We start from the raw sequence: 23639 nt of genomic DNA, 5'->3' as shown, positions 1-23639 counted from the left end.
AAATGAGTCACTTCCGGCTCCAGTCTCGGGTTGGGAACAAATGTGAATGTGACGTCACCCGAGTCAGCATCCCACAATACAGCATTGCCTTATAGCATGCAGATGAACTGCGGATTCAGCTGATTTTGTGAATTAATTTGTTTAATTTTCGCATCACGCCTGCCAAACGTGCTGCAGGGATTTGTTGCTGCACCAGAGAGAGGCGTGTGAGCCCTTTTTAGGTTTCAAAAATTCCCGTTCACCCTCAGAGAATGGCCAAAACAAGTCCGACAACTGTGGGACCATTGGACTTACGAGGAAGTGAGTAAACATTGTATTTTGCATTATGTCAAATACTGGGATCATGGCACACATTTTAATAAGGAGGTGGCTTGCATATTGTGGTTGACAGGGCTCCTTGTCCACCGAGAATACCACTCGGCCGACGACCAGCGGCTTGTCGCACACCCCCCTCGGTCCTTCGCGTGCCAGCCGGGAGAGCACTATACTCGGCTTATTGCCCTCTTCGTGTGCCCGGTGTTATGTCAAATTTTCCACGCCATCAGAAATTGCAACTTTGTGTTAAAAATGGCCGCGAATATAGCGATTACAAAGTAAAAACTACAAACTTTCTTTAAATAAAGGACTATTTACTTAAGTTTGATCATGGACGGACATGTAGAAAAGTTCTCCTCAGACACACCCTGCCATGTTAGCTGCACAACAACTGCACGCCGCTCTCTCACTGTTTACGTTTTGGCCGTGTAGTTAAGCATTCATTTTCGCCATATTCGTGTTGACCATGTGGCTGCTACGCGCTCCTCCGACCAGAGGCGTCGCGTCCCATTAGGCATACGCAGGCAATTGCCTAGGGGCCTCCAGCCAGCAGGGGCCCCCAGAGGACTAACAGATTTGACACACAAAGATTTAGCACACTCAGCTTCCCCGCACTGTCGTAGCTGAAAGTATTGGGAGTGATTTAATACCATGGAATTATTTGGCAGATTATCGATCAATTCTGTTATCAGTCCCAATTGGCTTACATGATAAACGCACGTTCAATCAGTTTTGACACTGTATATATATTCAAAGAGTGATTCACCAAGAACTTTATGAAAAGTCCTTGCTGTAATATTTTAATTTGGTTTTCACAGGCCACCTCATTTATTCATGTGACTACTTAAAGAAATGGTGATTTTTCCAAGAAAGTCTATTAATGGGTCTATCGTATTCCTCGTTGAACACTCTATAAGAACAATATAACATATATGCATCTAAAATAATCCTAAACGATTTTATCAGCAATTTTAATACTCCTTTTAGCAAGGTTCCTTGGATATGCGGTATGCTGCGTACAATCCCATAGCAACCAGTCCTGTTATTGTCTTACGTCACAAGCGCTGCATATTCTGAGAACGAGAATAGGCGTAAGCTTAAGGTGCGCATTTCGAGCAGAGGGGGCCACCCCACCTGTTAGAGGATTAATCTGTGTGTCCATGAACGTATGGAAGTATTTCCTCTTCATGCCATAAAGTTCTTATGATAAGTTAGAGCCGTTATCAGCGCGACCGTTTCGTGTTTTTCCTGTTACGTCGGCTGGTTGATCCCACTCGTTCTCGCTGCGTCGAGGAGAGCGTTCTTTACATTATATTCGCATTGCACATTTGCTTTAAGAGGGAAGGTGTTAGTTTAGCATCTTAAAATGATGTTGTACATCAATATGAGTGTAAAGTGCTTAGTTTTCGCCACTTTTATGGCCAAGATAACCGCACGCAGCGCGCACTCGAACCCCCCCACCTTCGTCTTCATTTTACTGCGCAAATATGTATGTGTGTCACGTGACTCAGAGTGAGAGTGGGCGGCGATCGGGCCTTTTTTTAATTGGCAAAATGAAGAGAAGTTATCCGTCTGGAAATGAAAAAAGAAAGGAAAAAAAAGAAGCGGAGAAAAGGAAGCAAGACAGCGGTGAGTGTACTATGTTACTGTAGTTTTATGTCCTTATGAGTGTCCTAAAAAGCACTCTATGAGACTGAGGCGTTATTATACTTTTATTAAACATGCTATTGCTCCAAGTCCAACTGTCCCCCTTACTTGCACACACTCAAAGGGCCCTATGTTGCTTGTTGCCTGGGGCCCCCTGGGACCCTTGCTACGCCTCTGCCTCCGACGTCGGTTGGTTTGTCTGGCAGTCATTCTCCAGCTGCTTCCCCAGCAAACAGGCTCTCCTACCCGCAGCAGGGGAACGACGGGCTGTAACTTGCTCGCCGCCGTGCGGGTTGCCGATCGGCGAAGACAATCGACAACCCCGCCACCGTGTGACATGATCTGGGGTAGTTTTGTGTGATTTTTTTTGCTTCGAAAGGCGAGAATAAGACTTTAAAACATTACTCGGTTCGGTTTAGCATGCCGGCTAGCTGTCGCGCCTTCTGGTTTGTTCACGCTCTCCGAAGCCGGGGCAGGGAAATGACAAAAGCCGGACTAACTCTGGTGGCATAAAATATCGTTCGGGAGGTGCAAGAAGTCGACCGTTTTGACCATTATGGAGTAATTTTGCCATGTCGTACTGAATAAATGCATTTTTATCATTTCATATTCTATTTAGTACAAGACTGTTCTTTGTCATGACCATACCATTTATTTAGCAACTGGGGGAAAATACTTTGATAAAAAGAATATCCTGTAAAAATATTGGAGTAGAGAGATTGAAACAATGACATTTTGAGGCTCACTTTGTCGCATTTTCCTCATTCTGAATTATTCCCCCTCAATGGGCTGAATTCTAAATCAGTTTAAAACATGACCCTGCCGACGTCATCCTCCTGTTGGCGACGCTAGAGCCATATAATGACAGGCAGGGGCTAAACGGCAGATTAAAAAACTAATTTCTCGTCATCTGCGCTTTGCCAAATTGTTGCATATAGACGAATCGTCTGAAAATATGATTCTAATTCACATAATAATTCTATTTAAGGCTTTTTTTTAATCCTGCCATAGGCACTTTAATGCAACTGGAGGTTTTCACTTTGCGAAATAACTAGCTTTATAAACTTAATTAAAACCTTTTTTCTTTTTTAACAGATTTTACATGAATGCAACTATTATTCATTATTTTGTTTGATTTTAAATATGACTTTTAAATCTGCATTACTGTTTTAGTTTGGTGGATATTGATATGCAATATGATAAGCTCTACTGCATGTGAATTTTGGCAAGAAACTTTGATTTATTTAGTCTGACTCAATTGTAGGTAACTGAAATGAAATTGATGCGTACATGTCATTTCAGATGCGTGTCACAATTTTAAACGGTTTAGGGACCCCTGCTGTTCATTATTTCATAAAACAAATTGCGAAGCCACATATCGCGAGATTTCTCAAAATCAACTTTTGGATATTTTAGCAATTTAATCCTATCGTATTGTCTTACACGATGGCTATCGATTATCCCTGTGAGGACAATTTTCTTTTTGGGAGCATGCATTTATTAGATGTGAAACCTGATTAATGATCCTTCGATGTAAAACACTCACTGTAATGCTCTTTACAATAAAGATGGTAGGTTATCAAATCAGTTGTAATTCTAGAATATTATAATTGTGTATTTAACGTATTTGTTATCATTAAGATCAATTCAAGTGAAATTGACTCTCATTTTTCAAACGCATTTTCGGAAGGAAAAAAAAAATACAAAGCCATTTATCGCGAGACTGGAAAAAAAAACTACTATTCGATGTTTCGAGACAAAATGTTTAAATATGTATGGATATTTATACATATCGTAATAATTTTATTTTATTTTCAAATGAGAAACGTTTTTAACCTAACCTGGAATCATTCGCTCCGACACGAATTCGCGTACGTCACGTGTCATGTGACGTCACTGCATGACTGTTTTGAAAGCTGGAGGCTGGCTAGCTAGCTGTCGGGATCACACTTCGGCGGAAATATACGATATTTTGGTAACTACTTTGATATTTTATGACAATCTCACAGGCTTTATGCTACTCTAGTGCTGGGCTGGCTAATATTCTACGAGTTAATCTCCAAATGGGAATATAAACTGATGATAGCGACGCGGCCGGCTACGAAGGAATGCTAAGGCAGGAAACTAAGCTAATGCTAATCGTCTATTGCCATATATAGTCTTGATAGCGCTTGTTTTTGTATTTTAATTTGGAGTTATTTTATTCAAGACGACATCACTGCTGGATTCTGTCGAAGCTAAAAACAATAGGAGGATTTTGTCATGAGAATTGATTTTATTTTTCATAAATATCAGCTGGTCCAGTTGAGTACTACTTGATTATGAACACTGACACTTCCGGAGCGGACTTCCGGCTGTCCGGGTGATGGCAACGCGTCTGCAGTCATATGACAGTAACTCCAGTGACACGGAAAACTGGGAAGGGAAATCGACGAGCCGACCTCGGAAACTGTGCAAGCATTCGAGGTGAGCGAGACCAAGTCAAACGAAATCAGGATTTATTAGCGACATCGGAATGGGCTTACTGTAAGTAACAATATCATTTGATTGTAGTCGACTTCATTATCAACGGGGCAGTATTTTTCCCCTTTGCTAAACGTTAGCTTCCTAAACACAAAAATGGAAAACATACAATTGTAGGTCAACAATTACTTTACAAATGTTTTAAAAAGTCAATCAAACGTCACATCAAACTGTCCAAATCCTAATTTTCCCTATCTGTGTTGTTGAATGTGTCTGTGGTTAATGAAAACATCAATAATGACATTTCCTGACATACTGTATTACAGACTAGGGTTTTGAATAATCAATTTCATGACAATAATATTTTTGTGACGATGAGATTTTTGGCCCAGCTTGCCACAATTCAATTCAAGGGTCTCCAATTGATTTATTATATTATGTACACATATAAAGGTTGTTTCAACATAAAGCAATAGAAAATACTACACAATTTAGACATTTTTGACAATTTTGTTGCCGAAACCGGTCAGATCAATTAATCAAATTTATTTGTATAGCCCTTTACAAAACCCGAAAGGTCGTCAAAGTAAAAGTTGTAAAACTTGTAAAAGAAGCTGGCCGGTAGAACAAAGAGTCCTGCCAGAGTTACGGAGGGTTAAAATTTATTTCAAATGTTGACATGTTGACCCATTCGATTTGATCATTCGATCCAAATCAGTGTATCATTACACCCCTGTTATGGAGTACACTAGAGGTGTGCAAAATTTCCGATTCTTAGATTATTTGCGATTCGGCCGTGGAAGATTCGAGAACGATTCACAAACATCCAAATTCCGATTATTGAAATATGCCAAGTAAAGAGGAAGTACAACACACTCAGCGCGCCGCGCGCTCTTCGGTACGCAATGAGGAAAAACGGAGCGAGAGTAGCTAAACATCATGCTTCTCATTATACGGCCCCTCGGGTAATGCCAATGCTCAACTCACGGCTCTAGCTCAACTCATGCCACGAGATAAAAAAACACAACAACATACCTGACTGCTGCCGAAAAGCTGCTACAAGTACATCCACATAATGGATAATAGATATCATTTATATAGGACTAGATGCAATATAGATTCGGTAGCGTTGCAGCACATCTACAAAAAGCTAGATGCGGGTTTTAGTGAACGGCCGCCATCTTAAAGCAGTACACTTCCCTGCAAGGCTGTTGTAGCGAACCTTCCAAGCAAACCTAATTACCTTTTTATCTAAAATACTCCTAAATCGGTAAAATATTGACTTGAATCTATCTTTAAAATAGTTTTAAAAGTTTCACATGTCGAAAGTAGACAAAAGGGAAATTATGGAATAACAGGAGCAATTTTAACAACTTTAACGGTTGATTGACAACATTAAATTAATTGAATGTAGTTTAAAGCTGCTGATACAGAATGGGGACTGGAGTTTTTTATTTACTGTTATTTTTGTATATTTGTTTACTGCTATATGTTAACTTGATACTGAAATAGTAGTTTGGTTTAGCCTGAGAGTATTTTTGAACTATTTTGGAACTAATGTACAAAACATTTAAAAAAAAAAAAAAAAAAAAAAGGAGGGGGGGTGCATCAATAATCGTTTTATAATCGAATCGGAGCCTCTGAATCGTAATCGTAATCGAATCGTTAGGTGCCCAAAGATTCCCAGCTCTAGAGTACACTGTTGATGGAATCCTAATGAATTTTAGATTGAAGTGTCAATTTAAAATGTCTTGTTTTTCTTGTACAGTAATAGGATGAAAAAATGTTTTCTAAGTCCATTTAATTTTAAAAAAAATGACTGATTGATTATTAAGATAGGCTTTATTTTTTAGCCTTATTCACAAAGCTGCATGGTACAAAGACTCAAATGGATGGATATTTTAATTTCTAGATGGCACAATATGTTTTTGAGGTCTAAAAAAGACGAGGCTGTAAAAAAAGTCCACAATTGATTACATTTGCATGATAGTGGCTCAGATGTTTTATGTTTGGTTTGGACTAAAGGATGGTTTCAGAAAATCTGGGTTAAAAATCAAAATAAGACGTTAGTTGTTTCACTGAAACTTAGTCCTATATTTAAGTTGGGCTGGTCCGTACAATAGTTGGCATCGGCTGAGCATCAATTATCTAAATTTTTGATGGGGCTTGACTGCATTCTGTGAGCATTAATCATACAACTGCACCAAACACTTTTCATTCCAAGTTTCTGCTTTCTCTTAACTAACCAGTCTGTCAAACGTGATGAATACAACCTGCGACATTGCAGCCATAGCCGTGTTCCCGCAATGAATTAAAATTTCCCATCGTGCCTGCACGCGGACGTTGAGTCATCTTTTGTGTTGAAGCAGCAGTCGAGCAATCGCATCTGGAGTGGAGAGCCAACAGAGGAAGATGAGCCTGCACGGTGCCAGCGGGGGCTGCGACCGTTCACGTGACCGGCGTCGCTCCAGCGATCGCTCCAGGGATTCCTCGCATGAGAGAGAGGGGCAGCTCACCCCATGCATTCGCAACCTCACTTCACCCACCCGCCAGCATAACAGTGGTGAGGATGCCCGTTTGTGAATGCAACATTTTAACTCTTTGTCTGCCATTGATGGCGATAGAACGTCCGATCCATTTTGACCGGAGGGGCTGGCAGTGAATGATCACCATACATTCTGGGCGATTCCCTTTGAAATATTCCCAGCGCTTAGGAACCTCACTGAAGATGGCAGTAAACCCTGTAGTCCACTTGGTGAGGCACTACTGGGCGATTGGAACTTTTGTGGTAGAACAGTGAGTCATTAAAAAAAGTTAGAAATACAGTACACAATCAGGCTTCTTTCTATCCGGAGAGAGATTTTTTAATAAACTCATCTAAATATGTTGTTATCAGTAACATCATAACGTGGAGATATTCACGTCAACCTAACGGTATCAATTAGTTAACACCTTAATGCCTGCAACATGAAGCAATTGTCAGAGAATCCCAAAACTTAAAAAATAAGGTCCTAATGGTACTTTTTTCAAATTTGTTGAAAAAAAATCAAAATGAATATGTATTATAAGCGCTCTAATATGTATAACCTGCAGATGCATGTGTTGACTTGCATCCATCTGTTTTTTTTTTTTTTTTTTTTCCAAAATTCTAAATTAGTCTCAAAATAATGAAATTCTGAGTGTATCAAATGTGATACACTAGTCTAGAAGGTTAAGCGACACTCAGTTTGTACCGGGCCAAATTATCTAAGTACTGCTAAGTGACGATAAAGTTTACAGGTCATCGGTACATTGCAGGGTTTCCCTTCGTGTTTTACAAGTCGGATGAGGTTGTAAATAAACCCATCCAAGCTCTTTGCCATTGGATGGAAAATTCCTGTCTACTGTAGGTAAATTTCTCAGCTATGAATAGCGTAAGTATTCTGTTTTCACATTACTGCTAGCCGATTAAGCAGTTGTTTCATGTCATGCCACTTTTTTCCCCCTCTATATTATTTAACCCTTTAAGGGACAGTGGTCACTACAGTGGACAGCTATTCAAAAGTTGACACTTAAAACCACAAAAACCTTTTAGGCCATGTGACTACTTTTGATCAGCAATAACAACCAACTAAATAATAGGATTTATTATATCATTTTTGTAAATTTTTAGTTAATAAGTTTAGATTATTTTTCTGATTATAAATACTTTTATGAATCAATACAATGTTAATAAAAACTAACTGAACATCTTTTTAACTTGTACCAAACCCAGTCCGCACACATTCTGCAGCATTTATACGCAGTTAGCCGATATTCTCCCAGACTATAGGGAGCAGTACAAAGTGTCTACAGCATACAAATAACTATAACAGAAGAGACCCATGATTTCCGCTATAGCCAGCAAATGATCTCAAGCGTCAACAATTAATAAAAAGGAGGTTTGAGTGAGAGGCAGGTAAAATAATGTAACGTTACATCTGCATTTTATTCCAATCTTCATATAAGCAGAACCACATTGGCGGTGACATCATGGATGCATCATCGCTTTTCTCTCCATGACCTCGTTTTTCAACTTCTTTTACAAGAAGTTCTTACGCTCTGGCACTGAGTCATTTCCTCTTTCATCAACCTTTGCATTTATAAGGAATTATGAGTTTCACATTATTTTAGGTCTTTCACTTCTGCTCGGCAACTAAACATCCACCCATTCACTGCCAGTTTTCCCATGGATATTTGACATCTTAAATGGAAATGAATGAATTTTATCAGGCCTGAGCAGCTCCCACAAGTTTTGCAGTTAAATTCCAGTTCCTGCAGGGTTTTATGATAAACGCTTGAAAATCCTAAATTTACTGATGTTGGCAACGTTTCATAAAAAGACATTAAATTTTGTCAGGTAGGTCTACAATTCCTTGCATTTTAAAGTGTACTGCATTGCATAAAATTGTAAGAGAAAATTTCAGAAAATTAGTGATGTTTTTCCCCTTTGTCCTGTCTTGTGGTTGGAAATGAAATTTGACCAAGAATTGGCATTTTATTTATTCAAAGTGGTCTACAAAAGTATTAAATTTCACTTGATGAAACCTGTGGGAACCCTGTAAGTGCAATGAGCTTCAAGACAAGCGCACCTGTTGAGATCAATACAGGTAGAAGAAAATAGCTTGACTATTAAAATGTCCTAGCACACTTTCATTCATTCATTTTCTCTAGAGCGCGATGGCGGGCCATCGTCAAGGCCTGGCAGCCCTCGGCCGCAGAGGGTTTCTCCCAGCGGCTCCAGCAGCAGCGGCGTGGTGAGCAGCCGCAACAGCAGCCTCTCCAGCACTGAGGGAACCTTCAAAAGTTTGCCAGCGGGCGAAATGGTGTTCGTGTATGAGAATCCCAAAGAGGCGGCGACCAGCACCACTGTCTGCAACCGCAACGTGCGCACCTCCGAGAGGGTCACGCTGATTGTTGACAACACGCGCTTCGTGGTCGACCCCTCCATCTTCACCGCGCAGCCCAATACCATGCTGGGCAGGTAGAGTTCACGTTGACGCAACCGTGACCACTGGTGACTGAAAAGTGTAACAAAAGTTGCTCGCTTACAGAATGTTCGGGTCGGGACGAGAGCACAATTTCACCCGGCCCAATGAGAAAGGGGAGTTTGAGGTGGCCGAAGGAATCAGTTCAACGGTTTTCCGAGCAATTCTGGTTAGTAACTTTGTCCCGTCATCACTTGGACTTCATTGAGACGTTACCACACCATAGAGTGCACATGACTACAAGACGCACACGCAAATTTTATGAAATTTAAGAAAAATATGCATAGGCGCCACACCTGAGTCTAAGTCGCAGGTGTTTTAATATGCCATATTTACATTGAAAAATGTTACACGGAAATATTGAAACTCTCTCTATTAACCCAATTAACACCTTCAACCCGCAAAGTTATTTTCTCGTTCATATGCAGGCCCCCGTCAGGTTAACTGAACAGTCAGTCCCACTGGTGTGTTTACAGCCACACTAAATCACTAAAGCAGTTTAAAGATAAGGTCACTGCAATCATATAATAAAGAAACAAAAATGGGAAAAATGAAATCAGTATACAATGGTACTTCGACATACGATCGCTTCGACACACGATCTTTTCGACATCCGACGTAAAATTTGACTCCATTTGTTTCTACATCTGACGACATGCTCGAAGTACGACGACATGACAGCACTGCAGACTAACGCACGGCGGATTTTCTTGTGTGAGAAATCAACACAGGTTTCAAAAATGTTGGTACAGGTGGTGAAACAAGGAAAAAGGTGACGCTTACCTTCTAAAGAAGATGAATATTGTAGAGAAATATGAGCATGGGGTGCGCGTCCGTGAACTGGCTCAACAATACCTCTCCACGGTCCTCCTCCAACCACCGTTCGCCAGTCTTTATAAGTTAAGAACACAAAACGCCTACCGCAATTGACAGTGTTCTCAGGAAAACATCTAAAACGAAAGTAAACTCATGCTCACCGCTCCCTCTCTCTATCACTTCAGCCACGCGGTGCGTTCAGGTACAGCAAAAAACGTCCGCCACATTAGAACCCGATTCGTCACTATTATTACACTGTTATTACAGAAATTATTATTATATTCCGATTTGTATGTATAATTTATTTGTTTTGCTATGTGTAATTGCCATTTGTAATAGTACTGGCAGTAGTTATTAAGGATTTAGTGTAGGTTTTTGGGCTGTGGAACGAATTAATGGAATAATAATGTATTCCTAGGGGAAAATCCTGCTCGACATACGACCATTTAAACTTACAAACATGGTCCTGGAACGAATTAACTTCGTATTAGGGCTGCAGCTATCGAATATTTTAGTAGTTGATTAATCGATGGACTAGTTAGTTAATCGGATAAGGAATATAAAATACCTGAGCTGAGCCTCAAACAGTATAAATTTATTTTTAAAAATGAGTATCTATGTAAAACGAAAGAACAATTGGCTAATTTACATAGAGAAAGTCCACTAGCTTAAATGCTGTAAAATGCTAGTTTTTTTCCAATGATCTAAACAAATGGTTCAGACATATTCCCACAAAAAAAAAAAAAAAAAAACGGCTATATATACTAGGGCTGTCCCAAACGACTAATTTTCTCCCGATTAGTCAGCCGACTATTTTTACGATTAGTCGACTAATTTAATGAAATTTAAATTTTTTTGTTTTTGTTTACTAATTTAGCAATGAAATTTTTGTTGACGCTTATTAATTTACAAAAAACATATTGGAACACTTAAATTATTTATTAAAGTACAAATAAACACGTAAATAACAATAATAAATCACAAATAAACAATGAGTTCAAATGCTGATAGAATTAACTAGTGTAGCATCCTGATTGAAAAGATAGGTCTCTTAAACTGATGGTTTACAACTTTTATTCCATCCTTGATGTAATCACACCGTAAGAGCTACGGTGCACACAAATAAAACAACACAATTAGAAATTAACGAAAACTTTTCACCTTTTTCCTTTTAAACCTTATTTATATATCAATGAATTGCCTATGTGAATTGCCTTTACCTTATCATTGACAATCTCTCCCTTGAGTGCAATCACTGTATATACTGTATATATTTATGACCTTTTAACCTTATATAATTTTCTATACCATAAAATAAACCATAACATGAAATAAACCTTTCAGTTAGCATTAAGAACAATACTAATAGCACTTATATAGGCCCATTGTCAATGAAACACTATTATTTAGTAAGGCGACAGCACCCTCAGGTGTACAAAAAAATGAAAAAACAAAAAAAAAATTTACAAACTGGGTGACGGCGCTTGAGGTGTTTATTCACGGCCGACGTGCATCCAAGCTTGGCATTGAAGAGACAGGACAGAAGAGTGTAGCCTCCTTTGTTTCTTTGAAATAAGTCAATGTTTTGGACACTCTGGTGCGCTTTTTTGGCTTTGTGCCGCTTTCCCCGCTTGCATACAGAGCATTCGACATTCTGAACTTTCCGCGCATATATTTTTTTAACCCTTCATTAACCGTCGACGGGATGTTGTGCTCGTCGACGGATTTACGTCATCGATGACGTCGACTATGTCGACTAGTCGGGACAGCTCTAATATATACCTATAAACTAAATTATGAATGCATTAAAAAACACAAAAACTGAGCTTACGTTGGTCTTAACAGGGAGCAGTTGGATTCAGCCATGTGAAAAGAGGCGGACCAGAGGGCAGTGTATCCACCCTAATCAATAAAACTCAATGCAAACACTTTCAAAATAAACCATTGCAACGCCACTTTAATTAAATGAATACCCGAGGCAACAAAATTTAATTTGAATATTTTTTTCTAATCGATTACTGGAGTTTATCAGTTAATTGTTGCAGCACTACTTCGCATGTAGAGGTACCACTGTACCTTGATTTAATTGCTGCCAGACATCCCAGTTCTAATGGATTTGGACATCTTTTGCCATTAATGGCAGTGAACTAGTTAACTAGGGGCATCATTTTGCCAAATGAAAGACTAGACACAAATACAGTCGCATGCAAAGGTTTGGCCACTCCTGTTCATTTTTAAAACTTTCCTTTGTAAATCACTGATTGTTTGGAACAAGAATTTCTGTTAAATATGCCATAGCAAATGAACACAATATTTGAGAAGTGAAATTAAGTTTACAGGGTAAACAGAAATTGCTTCATAATTATTTAAACAAGAGCAGGCCTCTGCATATATTTGGGCAACCCCTACAGAAAAACATGGTTAATATTTTGCCTCCTTTTGCAGAAATAACATCTAAACTAGGGGTGTCAAACCGGTCCTCAAAGGACCGCAGTGGGGGGAGGGTTTCACGCCAACCAAACGAGATGAATACCTTTTCACCAATCTGGTGTTTTGCAAGTGAAATCCGTTTTTAAAATTATCAGGGGGCCCCAAATTTTTGCTTACCACTGTATTATGACACCAGATATTCATTAAACTACAATATTGCTCTGGGAACCTTTTCAGATGACCAATGGAGGTACACGCTAAATTCTTAAATTTGCTGCATTGTGTAAAATAGCTGTAAAAGTTTTTTTCGGTAAAGTTAGCTGTTAAATTTGTTCCAGAATTGGCAGTAAATTGTTTTCAAAAAACATTAATTCTACTTGTTGAAACCTGCACCAGGCATCAAGGCCTTCATCGGTTATAAAATCCCAATAATGCCTAATGAACTCTGCTAGCAACATCCGAGCGAAGCAGTTTTGGACTCGGGCACTGTGAATTTGTTTTTTGTTCGTTTTGTTTGATTTTCAATTTTTTGATGCCTTCATGTACTTGAACTACCATTATTTCTGGACTATTGGGCGCCCCTGATTACAAGCCTCACCCAGTACATTTTTAAAGGAAAAACCATTTTGTACATACATAAGCCTCTCCTGCCACGTGTGCCCACTTAGTAACATGAGATATTGACAAAGAAATACAGAGTTTTCAAAATTTTAATAACACACCTTAACTTAGCGGCGGCACGGAAGTTACATAGCATCAACACGGCGGTAACAGCACTAAGTGGGCTGGTTATTAAAGACATAAAAGTCTTTGTTAGCTATCTTCCTCTTCCTCCTGTGCACTCAAACCATGGAAGTCTTCACCCTCAGTGTCGGAAATGAAGACGCTCAGATACACTTCACCACGCAGCTACTCAGTCTCTCCTTCATTGTCACCTTCAATGTCTCCCATAATGAGGCAAATTCACTCCTGAGCCCGTGCCATCCTCGTCACGCAGCAGACTGGCCCCTCGAAACCTGTTGGTGATGGCAAACTTCTTTCACAGTACACCGCTTCACGCTGCCAGGCTCCCTCGGCATACCTGTGCAAAAGCTGCTCTTCGCATGCGGCTAGTCTTGGCAAACGATCTCTCGCCGCTAGTCATAAGCTTCCATACAACTCAGATGGCCAATTTAATTTCTTCTAGCATTTTCCATGATGCGGGTCTGCGAATTCTACTCATGCACAAAGACGAGGGTCCGCCACCTCTATTCATGCACAACGCACAAAGTTAAACCACCGGTAATAGTGCAAACTAGCGTCTTCCTCGACGCATATATTCCACGTGTCTCACTCCCACATTCCATGCTCGAGCGCCCCTGGCGGCCGTCAGAAAAATGCACAAATTGGCCGCATCGTTGCACACGTCGCAGGACCCAAAATGAGGGGGAAAAAAGTAGCGGCTTGTAGTCCAGAAATTACGGTATCTCAATTTTAGAATTTACTTGAAAGCCAAAACACAAATAAATGATTTTCAAATCATAACTCATTCACTGCCATTGACAGTGATAGACGTTGAACCATTTCAACTTGAATAGCTGGTATTGAGTGATCACTGCCATTGACAGCGATAGACATCCCATCCGTTTTTTCAATTTTGTCAGGAGGTTAAACAGAAAATCTGCCTAAAAGCTCATATTTAGCCGTAAATGTTTTTGTGTTCTGTAGTGGCACCAAGGTCCTTCTTTTGACAGCACGTCGGCATGTACCTGTAAATGCTCGCCTTGTTCCAAACGTAGCTATCACTGTAACAGCCATGTAAGTGTGCATTCAACCTGGCAACATAACCAGGAATGCAAGGAGCTAATGATTAGTGTGATCAACCTGCAGATATTCATTTGAATGCTTGTCTTTCCAGCTCAGCAACATCGATTGTGATGTTGACATGGATTCGTTCTCAACTCAGACTTTCCACTGACACATCTGCGTGTTTTGTGTCTAATTGGTAGGATTACTACAAATCGGGGCTAATCCGTTGTCCTGATGGAATCTCCATCCCTGAGTTGCGGGAGGCGTGTGACTATCTATGCATTTCTTTTGACTACAGCACCATCAAATGCAGAGACCTCAGTGAGTTTTTATTTTGTTTTATGTAAAGATAGGAAACCTTAAAAATCAAAATCAGTTTGTCAGTATAACTCTCGCTTCCAGGTGCCCTGATGCACGAGCTGTCCAACGACGGCGCCCGGCGACAGTTTGAGTTTTACCTGGAAGAAATGGTTCTACCTCTGATGGTGGCGAGCGCCCAGAGCGGCGAGCGCGAGTGCCACATTGTGGTCCTCACCGACGACGACGTGGTGGACTGGGACGAGGAGTACCCGCCACAGATGGGAGAGGAGTACTCACAAAGTGAGTAAAAGTGACTGAAACCCAAAAGTGAAAACAGAACGGAACTAACCTAAATGTCGTTGCAGTCATCTACAGCACAAAACTCTACAGATTCTTTAAGTATATCGAGAACAGAGATGTGGCCAAGTCTGTTTTGAAGGAGAGGGGATTGAAGAAAATCAGACTGGGCATTGAAGGTAAAAGGATTCATTCCGGAACAGTTAGCACTATCAACTCAAGTTGACACTAACACACGTGGGTTGCAGGTTACCCCACATATAAGGAGAAAGTAAAGAAGCGCCCTGGAGGTCGTCCGGAGGTTATCTACAACTACGTCCAGCGCCCCTTTATCCGCATGTCATGGGAAAAGGAGGAGGGCAAGAGTCGCCACGTGGACTTCCAGTGCGTCAAGTCCAAATCCATCACCAACTTGGCAGCGGCAGCGGCTGATATCCCGCAGGACCAGCTGGTTGTCCTGCACCCGGGCCCCCAGGTGGACGAGTTGGACATCCTGCCCAATCACCCACCCGGGGGCAACGCTTACAACAACAACTACAGCAACGAGCCCGACCCAGAGGGACCGCCGCCCGCCGTGTGAGGAAGCCCTCGGACCCCGCTCTCGTCTCGTGTCTGCCTCCCAGCATGCTGCAGCATGGAGCGCACCATAAGGGAGGCGCCATAACCATAATTGCCTTGACACCTCCTTCGCAGCCTTAGAGAGCCAAGAAACTGGTGGACTGCTTTTACTGTAGTTTTTTTGTTTTTACTTGACCAAAGCAATTTATTTTTTTGTTTACAATGTATTCAGTAAACACTTATTACTATTATTATTTACAATGTTGTACCCTCATTTGTTGGGTTTGGCTGAGCACTCTTGTGGTATCAATGTTTCCTTTCATCAATCATTTCGTTGGACTCCACATGTTCCCGAGTGGCCTATTGACTTTAATGTGCTTTTTACAGAGAAGACTCAGTCATAACGGGCAGAGGGGGGATCATCACTTTTCACCTGACCTTCACTTGTTAACAGTGTAAACTGGATGTGTTCTGTCATTGGCTGGATGTGATATGTGATGTGACGCTCCTACCGCAGACTGAACATGAAAGCAGAGCACACGGGCTGGCACGCTCTCAATCTTTTTGTGCAAAGCTTGAAACTGTTGTACACAATGTTCAAGTGGTTCAATAAAGAAAATTAAAATCTTAAGTTGTACGGACGTTCTTATTGAATTGTGAATATTCTTTTTGCTTAATCACCATTGAGCATTTTGCTGCAAAAATTGCTTAACTGGTGATGGGTCCTTCCAGAGATTTTGGGGTTTACTTTTTTTTTTTTTAAGAACTCATTGCGATGAAATGATCTATTTTGAGTGGGAGGGCTACCAACTTTCATTTGATGTCTACCAGCCCCCCAGTCAAATTGGATTCGATGTCCATTGTCAATGGCAGTGTAATATCACTCAACCTTTCCAGGTAAAATGGATTTGATGTCTAACTCAATGGCCGTGAAAAAGACACAAAGCAAGATATTGCGAGATATGTGTATATTTCCACAACTTGAATAAACTTTGCAGAACAAAGAGAAAATGTCCAGTGAAGGTAAAAAAATGTCAAAATCACGACCAAGATTGCTCTATCGTATTAGATTATTATTTTGTTATTTAAATTTGTGTAAAACAAAATACTGAAATTCTACAGTTTCATTTATTGATTTCAACATGTCAGATTTTGACATCTGTGCTAATGAAGGACTTTTTGAGGCCGTTTACATGGTGATGCTGCGACACCAAGACAACAATTGTGTTGCGGAATGGACTCGCCTTTATATTATGACAGAAAAAACGGAAGGCAAAGACACAGATCTTATTCCGGGCTCCAAAGTGGAAGGATTCGATTGCTGGGCTTGCTCCGCAACCATATACAGTGAGGAGAACAAGTATTTGATACACTATCAAATACTTGTTCTCCCCACTGTAAATGCAAACATGAAATTTGTCGTATTCTCGGAGCGTCACCATGTAAACGGCCCATTTGAGAGACTGGCTTCATCGAATGCTGAAGCTGAGTAGTAGGGCTGAGATATTGGAAAAAAACTGACATTGCGACTTTTGGGGGTTTGCAATATATATTGTGATAGTAAAACTAAAAGAATTTGGTTAGCTACTTTGGTTGACTCACCATGGCCACATTGTTTTCATATAATGCAAGGGGGTAGGTTTGGTCTCAACATTTGTAGGGAATGATATAACAGCATAGCCTACATCTTACCAAACAGATTGGGTGAACGGGGCAAAGAGCCACATTTCTCATGAATATGAACCTAATTAATTGATAGGCTGAATGATCAATGCAAAATAAATCCGTATTGACTGATAAAAACTAGAGCTGCACGTTATTTATCGGCCCGATAATATACAATATTTTTGGGATGGTGTCGGTGGATTGGGATATGTGCGTTCGTTTCCACTCATGTTTTGCCAGTATGCAAAGTTTTGTTACAATCCTTGAGGCCATATTTTTCCATCACTGAGTGATACACCTTACTATGGCAATTACCAAATGTTTGCATTTTACAGTGTTATGTTTTCAAGTTCTTGAGAGGCCTTTTGGTTATTGATAGGCTTGCTGTCCTATAATTGCCAGGTAAGAAAGTTGTTTCATGGACCAAGTACGCAAAAGCCTCCTCTCCTGTTACACCAAATGTTTTATCTCCTGACAAAGCACAATACCTGTTGGGTTAATGTTTTAGGTCAGTGCTCATTTTTTCAGGGGAACACATTGTCAATGATATTGACTGATTGATTGTGATGGACTCCAATTATATTGATTTGAAAAAATAAATATGGGCACTTTATTTGAAGTAAAAACTCGTCTTTGTTTTGTTCCTTATAATAATGTTTATGTCAACATGAAAATTCTGGTGAGGTCAAAGGCAAATCTATGCTGAATCCACCACTAGTATTTTTGACCTACAGGTGTTAAAAAACTCAGGTTAATATACATTTTAAAATTCTCTATATATTATCCGTTATCGTATTGGTATCGGCCTTAAGGAGCAGGAAGTTATCAATATCGGTATCGGTTTCAAAAAATGGATATCGTGCACCCCTAATACAAACTTTTATGTGCATTGGTTCAGGTGATACACTGTAAAATTCAAACCTTTGTTTTCAAAAACTACTAAAGACACATTTTGAAAACTTCCAGAATAAATGTCTGTTTTTTATTAGCAAACATAAACATAATGAAAATAATTATGTCAATTCTATCCTTACAACATATGGGAAGAATATCTAAATTCCCTGTATACCTAAACTCATTATTAATGCGAATAAGGATGCTTAAAAGTTGGTAGGAACAATTTTAGCATCCTGAAAAGTTGGTAGTGTTATGTCCCTACCATCCTTATGCAAACCTACGCCCTTGATATAATGCAGTTTATTCCATGCTAAGGAGGTTAATTTGTGAATGATGAAGATTGCTGTATATAAAAGGTAAGTAGTACTGCGCTACATTTTTAACTTTAAAGTAACTTACTCCACTATTTTGGGCTACACTAGAGTCATTACATTTTTCCTCTTTATTCAACATATTGACTTTATTTTTGTCAGAGATGCCAACAGTAGCTCCACCAGTTTCACCAATTAGATGTCACAACAATAATCACATGACTCCATTATATCAATCAGACTCAAGCTTGCCGTTCCTCTATTGCGCCAGCCTGTTCAATCACATCATCTTTAGAGCACCATAAAAAATTAAGTACAGTGCTACATCTACATACAAAGTTAATTCGTTCCAGGACCTTGTTTGTAAGTTGAAATGGTCCTATGTCGAGAAGAATTTTCCCATAAGAATACATTATAATTCGATTAATTCATTCCACAGCCCAAAAACATAATAATAATAATACATTTTATTTGAAGGCGCCTTTCTGGCACTCAAGGTCGCCATACAATCATTTAAAAAACAGTTAGACAAATTAAAGATCAGACGAATCCAGTGGGCTCCAAGCCCTTGCAGAAGAATCACAGCCATCAGCGTAATGAACAGGTAGATGTCCTCGATGTCCTCAACTTCGAGTGTGGTCAGACACAGCGGCCGCCATTTTCCCCAGCTATCCTCCATAAATCCAAATATAAAAAATAATATAAATACATATATACAGTATATATAAATAGTAAATATAAAAATAATTAGCAGAACAGTAACACACACGGAAATCAGGGATTGTTATGGATATGCGAGGCTGAACAGGTGAGTTTTGAGTTTCGATTAAAAAAGGGGGAGTGAGTCTGTGTTTCTGAGGTCGGGTGGTGGTGAATTCCAAAGCCGGGGAGCAGAGTGGCTGAATGCTCTGCTTCCCATGGTGCTGAGGAGAGCGGGGGGAACAGACAAGTGTATGGAGGTGGAGGACCTAAGGGCACGGCTGGGCATTGTAATATGGAGGAGGTCGGACAGGTAAGGTTGTAGATGGCCTTCAATGCGAGGGGGAGAACTTTGAACTGAATGTGGATGTGGACTGGGAGCCAATGGAGCTGTCAGAGAACTGGAGTGATGTGGTGGATGAATGGGGTACGGGTTATAATGCCAGTGGCTAAATTCTGGACAAGTTGCAGTTTATGTAGGGTCTTTTGAGGGAGGCCACAGAGGAGGGAGTTGCAGTAATCCAGGCGAGAAGTGACAAGACTATGAACCAGGATGGCAGCAGATTGGGGGGTGAGGGAGGGGCGGAGGCGGTTTATGGTGCGTAGGTGGTAGGGGGCAATCCGGGTAATATTATTGATGTGTGACTAAAAAGAGAGTGTATTGTATAGGATGACACCCAGGCTCTTAACTTGGGGGGAGGGTGAAACAGTGGAGTTGTCGAATGTGAGGGGATTTCGGTTTTACTGCTGTTGAGTTTGAGGAATTTATGGGTGAACCAGTTTTTTATTTCGGTGATACAGTCAGGCAGGAAGTTTGGCAGGAGAGAGGAGGAGGGTTCGGAAGTAGGCGTAACAGTGAAAGTTGATGTTGAATTTACGGAAAATATTGCCAATGGGAAGGGGGTAGATGATGAACAATAGGGGCCTGAGGACAGAGCCCTGAGGGACTCCGGAGGTAACAGGTGAGGGAGTGGATTTAAGGTACTTGAGTTGAATGTAATGAGAACGTCTAGAAAGGTTGGATGAGAACCGGTTCAACGGGTGTTGGTGATGCCAATAGTGGATAAACAGTGGAGGAGGGTGGCGTGACTGATGGTGTCAAAAGCTGAAGTTAGGTCCAGGAGGATGAGGATGGTGAGAAATCAAGAGTCGGCTGCCATGAGGAGGTCATTGGTTATTTTAACAAGTGCTGTTTCAGTGCTGTGGAGTGGGCGAAACTGCTCATAGAGGTTATTGTGGAATAGATGACAACGGAGTTGAGAGGCAACAGTTCTTACAAGGATTTTAGAGATGAAAGGTAGGTTGGATATGGGACAGAAGTTGTTGAAATTTGAGGAGTCGGCACCAGGTTTCTTTAGAATTGAAGTGATGGCAGTAATTACCTACACTAAATCCTTAATAAATACTGCTGGCCCTATTACAAATGGCAATTACACATAGCAATACAAATAAATTATAAATAAAAATTGAAATAATATAATAATAATAATAATTCCTGTAATAATGTAACGAAATGGGTTCTAACGTGGCGGACGCTTTTTGCTGTACTTGAACGCAACGCGCAGCTGACGTGACAGAGAGAGGGAGTGGTGAGGTTGAGAGTTTGCTTTCACTTTCAATGTTTTCTTGAGAACCCAGTCAACTGCGGCGGACAGTAGGCGTTTTGTTTTGGATAAGTTCTAAAATAAATGATAAAAACCTGGTGAAGCGGGCGATTTCTTTGGCAATGTTACCACAATAATAATTGTCACCTTAACTCATAAAAACTGGTGAACGATGGTCAGAGGAAGACCGTGAAGATGTATTGTTGAGCCAGTTCACGGATGCGTCGTATTTCGTGCATGTCGTCGGATGTAGAAACAAATGGTGAGTCAAATTTTACGTCGGATGTCGAAAAGACCGTGTGTCGAAGCGATCGTATTCAAGGTACCACTGTATTTGCTGTATGCGCTGAGGAAAAAAAATACCATATTAAAAAAAAAAAAAAACGTACATTGTAAGCAGTTACTCAAAATATTACTCATTTCTTGAGTATTCTTTTGACCGGATATTTTTTTTACTTGTACTCATGGGTGAAAGTGGGCGGGAACGAACGGTCAGGAATGCAGTTCCGGTATATGATTAGGGCCGGAACGCTGTTCCAGTATACGGTGCTTTGATTCCGAAAATATGACGGCAACTGTCAAAACGCTATGTAAAAAAATATATATGTATATTTATATGTAAAGCTTGTTAGGGTGTGCGTGAGCAAGAAGGGATCCCAGTGCAGACAAACGGGTTCTGGCGAGCAGTATTTTATTAGCGATCATGAGAAAGAGCGTGGTGGGTGGAAGTTTGCTTGGCTCAGCGGGTAGTTAAGCTGACGAGGAGGCTCGGAAGGGAGGCAGGCGTGGAATCCGACGAAGGGCGCGCAGAAAACAGGACCTGGGACGAAAGCAAGGTAGTCGTGAGCCAGTGAGCAGATATCATGTAAGAAATGCGAGATACAACTGTCGTGAGTAACAGACGAGTTGATCGGGCAACGAGGTGGTGGCGTCCACTGGCTTATAAAATGGCTGATTGGTATTGCCAGCAGCTGTGGCCGCTCCACCCGTCTGGCGTCCAACCTGCAAATCAATAAAAACACTCACACTTGCCCAAGGTGGGCCAGGTCCTAGGAAGGCGGGGCCGAGGCCCTAACAATGCTGCCACACATGCATTTCATCTTCAAGAAGAAAACAATCTACCACAATCAGATTTACATACACAAGTGTTAACAACAAGCATAATAAAGTGCTTGTGTAGCGTAATCCGTTTCCACCGATATTTATTGTTTATTTTATTCCACGGACGGCATGGAGGTTTCCCTAGCTGCAACAGTTATCTGAGTCTGACGATGACAAGTCAAGTCAATGTGCGAATGCATGCAGCAAGCAAAACGCCTGGACTCATTTATCTGTTCAAATGACTGACATACTGACAATCACCAAAGATAGTTTGCTCTGATTGGTTCAAATGTGCATGTTTTCTGAAACAGCAAAAAAAGGAAAAAGGGCAATGCAACAGAAAATGGATCAAATCTGTAAGAGCAAGAAAAGAGTTAAGGTGGCTTATTTATCATATTTAGTTTTATTTGCTCTGATGGGGAGGTTCAGAACATCTTATCATGTGCACTTTGGACTTATATTTGTTCATTTATGTTAGGCTACTTATTCATTTCCTTATGATTTAAAAAAGTCAATGTTTGCGCGATCTTCAAAATATATTCCATTTCATTCTGCCTAATATAAGTCATTTCTACTTATTTTTCTGAATGTATTTTACTTATATCTTTATTATTAAAAAGACAACCAAAAGTAAATGTTTACATTATCTTCAATTTTAATATACATCCTATGTTCTTTTGTAGTTAAAAGAGATTTGGCATTTAGTATGTGAGGAAATGAGGGAAAATAAAAATTAGGAGATGGAGGTTGGGATAAAAGCTGTTTTTGTCAACTTTTATTTTGCAAATCATTGAAAAAATACAATTTTTGTATGTGTTATAGAAATAAAAAAATAAAATTTCTGGCTCCGTGGCGACTTTCACTTCGGGGAGTTCCGGCAAGAAATTCTAACCACTTTCACCCCTGCTTGTACATGAGTACCCTAATTTTCGGACTATAAGCCGCTACTTTTTTCCCTCATTTCGAATCCTGCGGCTTATAGTCCAATGCGGCTTGTTTGTTGATTTATTTGGGTTAATAGGTAACACTTTATTTGACAGCGGCATCATAAGACTATCATAAGAACATCATAATTATGACATGACACTATCATGGGCATTATTGAATGCTTATGATAGATGTCAATATGTGTCATGTGGCATATTATTTCATTAACTCCATTTATGTCCAGCTCAGATCTTTTACGGCCATTCAAAAGTGAGATAATTTGCTGGATGACACTAACAGACCTCTATTATAAGCATTCATTAATGCTTATGACCTTGTCATGTAATAATTATGACTGCCATATGACAGTATTATGGCACCACTATCCAAGAAAATGTTTCCAAATACCATAACTAGCAGTTAATGAAACAACTGGAACAGTAACTGAAGAAATAATTAGCACAGAACATGAATTTTGATTGCTATTTACATCTGTAGCGCTGCAATGCATGCTAGGAGGAATGTTGGATGACAAAAGTGTTGAAAGCAGGTGGCAGCAGAGGTTGACTGTCTCCCCCAAGGGAGCAGTGATGGCCAAATGAAGCTTTTAGAAACAATAAGGCTTTGCACCCAATTGGTTCAAAGCTTAATGGTGGTTCATTTGGTCTCATGACAGTCTTAAGATGCCATTGTCAAATGAAGTGTGACCAGTTAATATCTTTTGGTGTAAATATCCCATAATACAATGAGGACAACTGCAGCTTATAGTCCAGAGCGGCTTATCTATGAACAAATGCCGTTTTCATGTCAAATTT

At 40.2% G+C, this 23639-nt stretch overlaps 1 protein-coding gene across 1 annotated transcript; it reads left to right on the top strand.

The window, feature by feature from the left end:
- The first annotated feature begins 3822 nt into the window (after positions 1-3822).
- On the top strand, positions 3823-16251 carry btbd10b (BTB (POZ) domain containing 10b). Its single transcript, XM_057852678.1, has 9 exons — positions 3823-3937; positions 4258-4428; positions 6795-6988; positions 9118-9427; positions 9498-9600; positions 14666-14786; positions 14868-15065; positions 15131-15241; positions 15311-16251. Exons 2-9 carry the CDS (start codon positions 4328-4330, stop codon positions 15640-15642), a joined length of 1470 nt encoding a protein of 489 aa, XP_057708661.1. The 5' UTR covers positions 3823-3937; positions 4258-4327; the 3' UTR covers positions 15643-16251.
- Positions 16252-23639: the final 7388 nt, after the last annotated feature.

This window comes from Corythoichthys intestinalis, chromosome 1, assembly GCF_030265065.1.
Source record: "Corythoichthys intestinalis isolate RoL2023-P3 chromosome 1, ASM3026506v1, whole genome shotgun sequence".
NCBI lineage: Eukaryota > Metazoa > Chordata > Actinopteri > Syngnathiformes > Syngnathidae > Corythoichthys > Corythoichthys intestinalis.
This window is presented reverse-complemented; position numbering and strand designations above follow the sequence as displayed.

Coding starts and splice junctions, on each gene's coding strand:
- btbd10b (XM_057852678.1), top strand. CDS start 4,328: ATGGCAACGCGTCTGCAGTCATATGACAGTAACTCCAGTGACACGGAA. Junction 9,601..14,665: donor CGGTTTTCCGAGCAATTCTG/GTTAGTAACTTT, acceptor TCTAATTGGTAG/GATTACTACAAATCGGGGCT. Junction 15,242..15,310: donor AATCAGACTGGGCATTGAAG/GTAAAAGGATTC, acceptor CGTGGGTTGCAG/GTTACCCCACATATAAGGAG.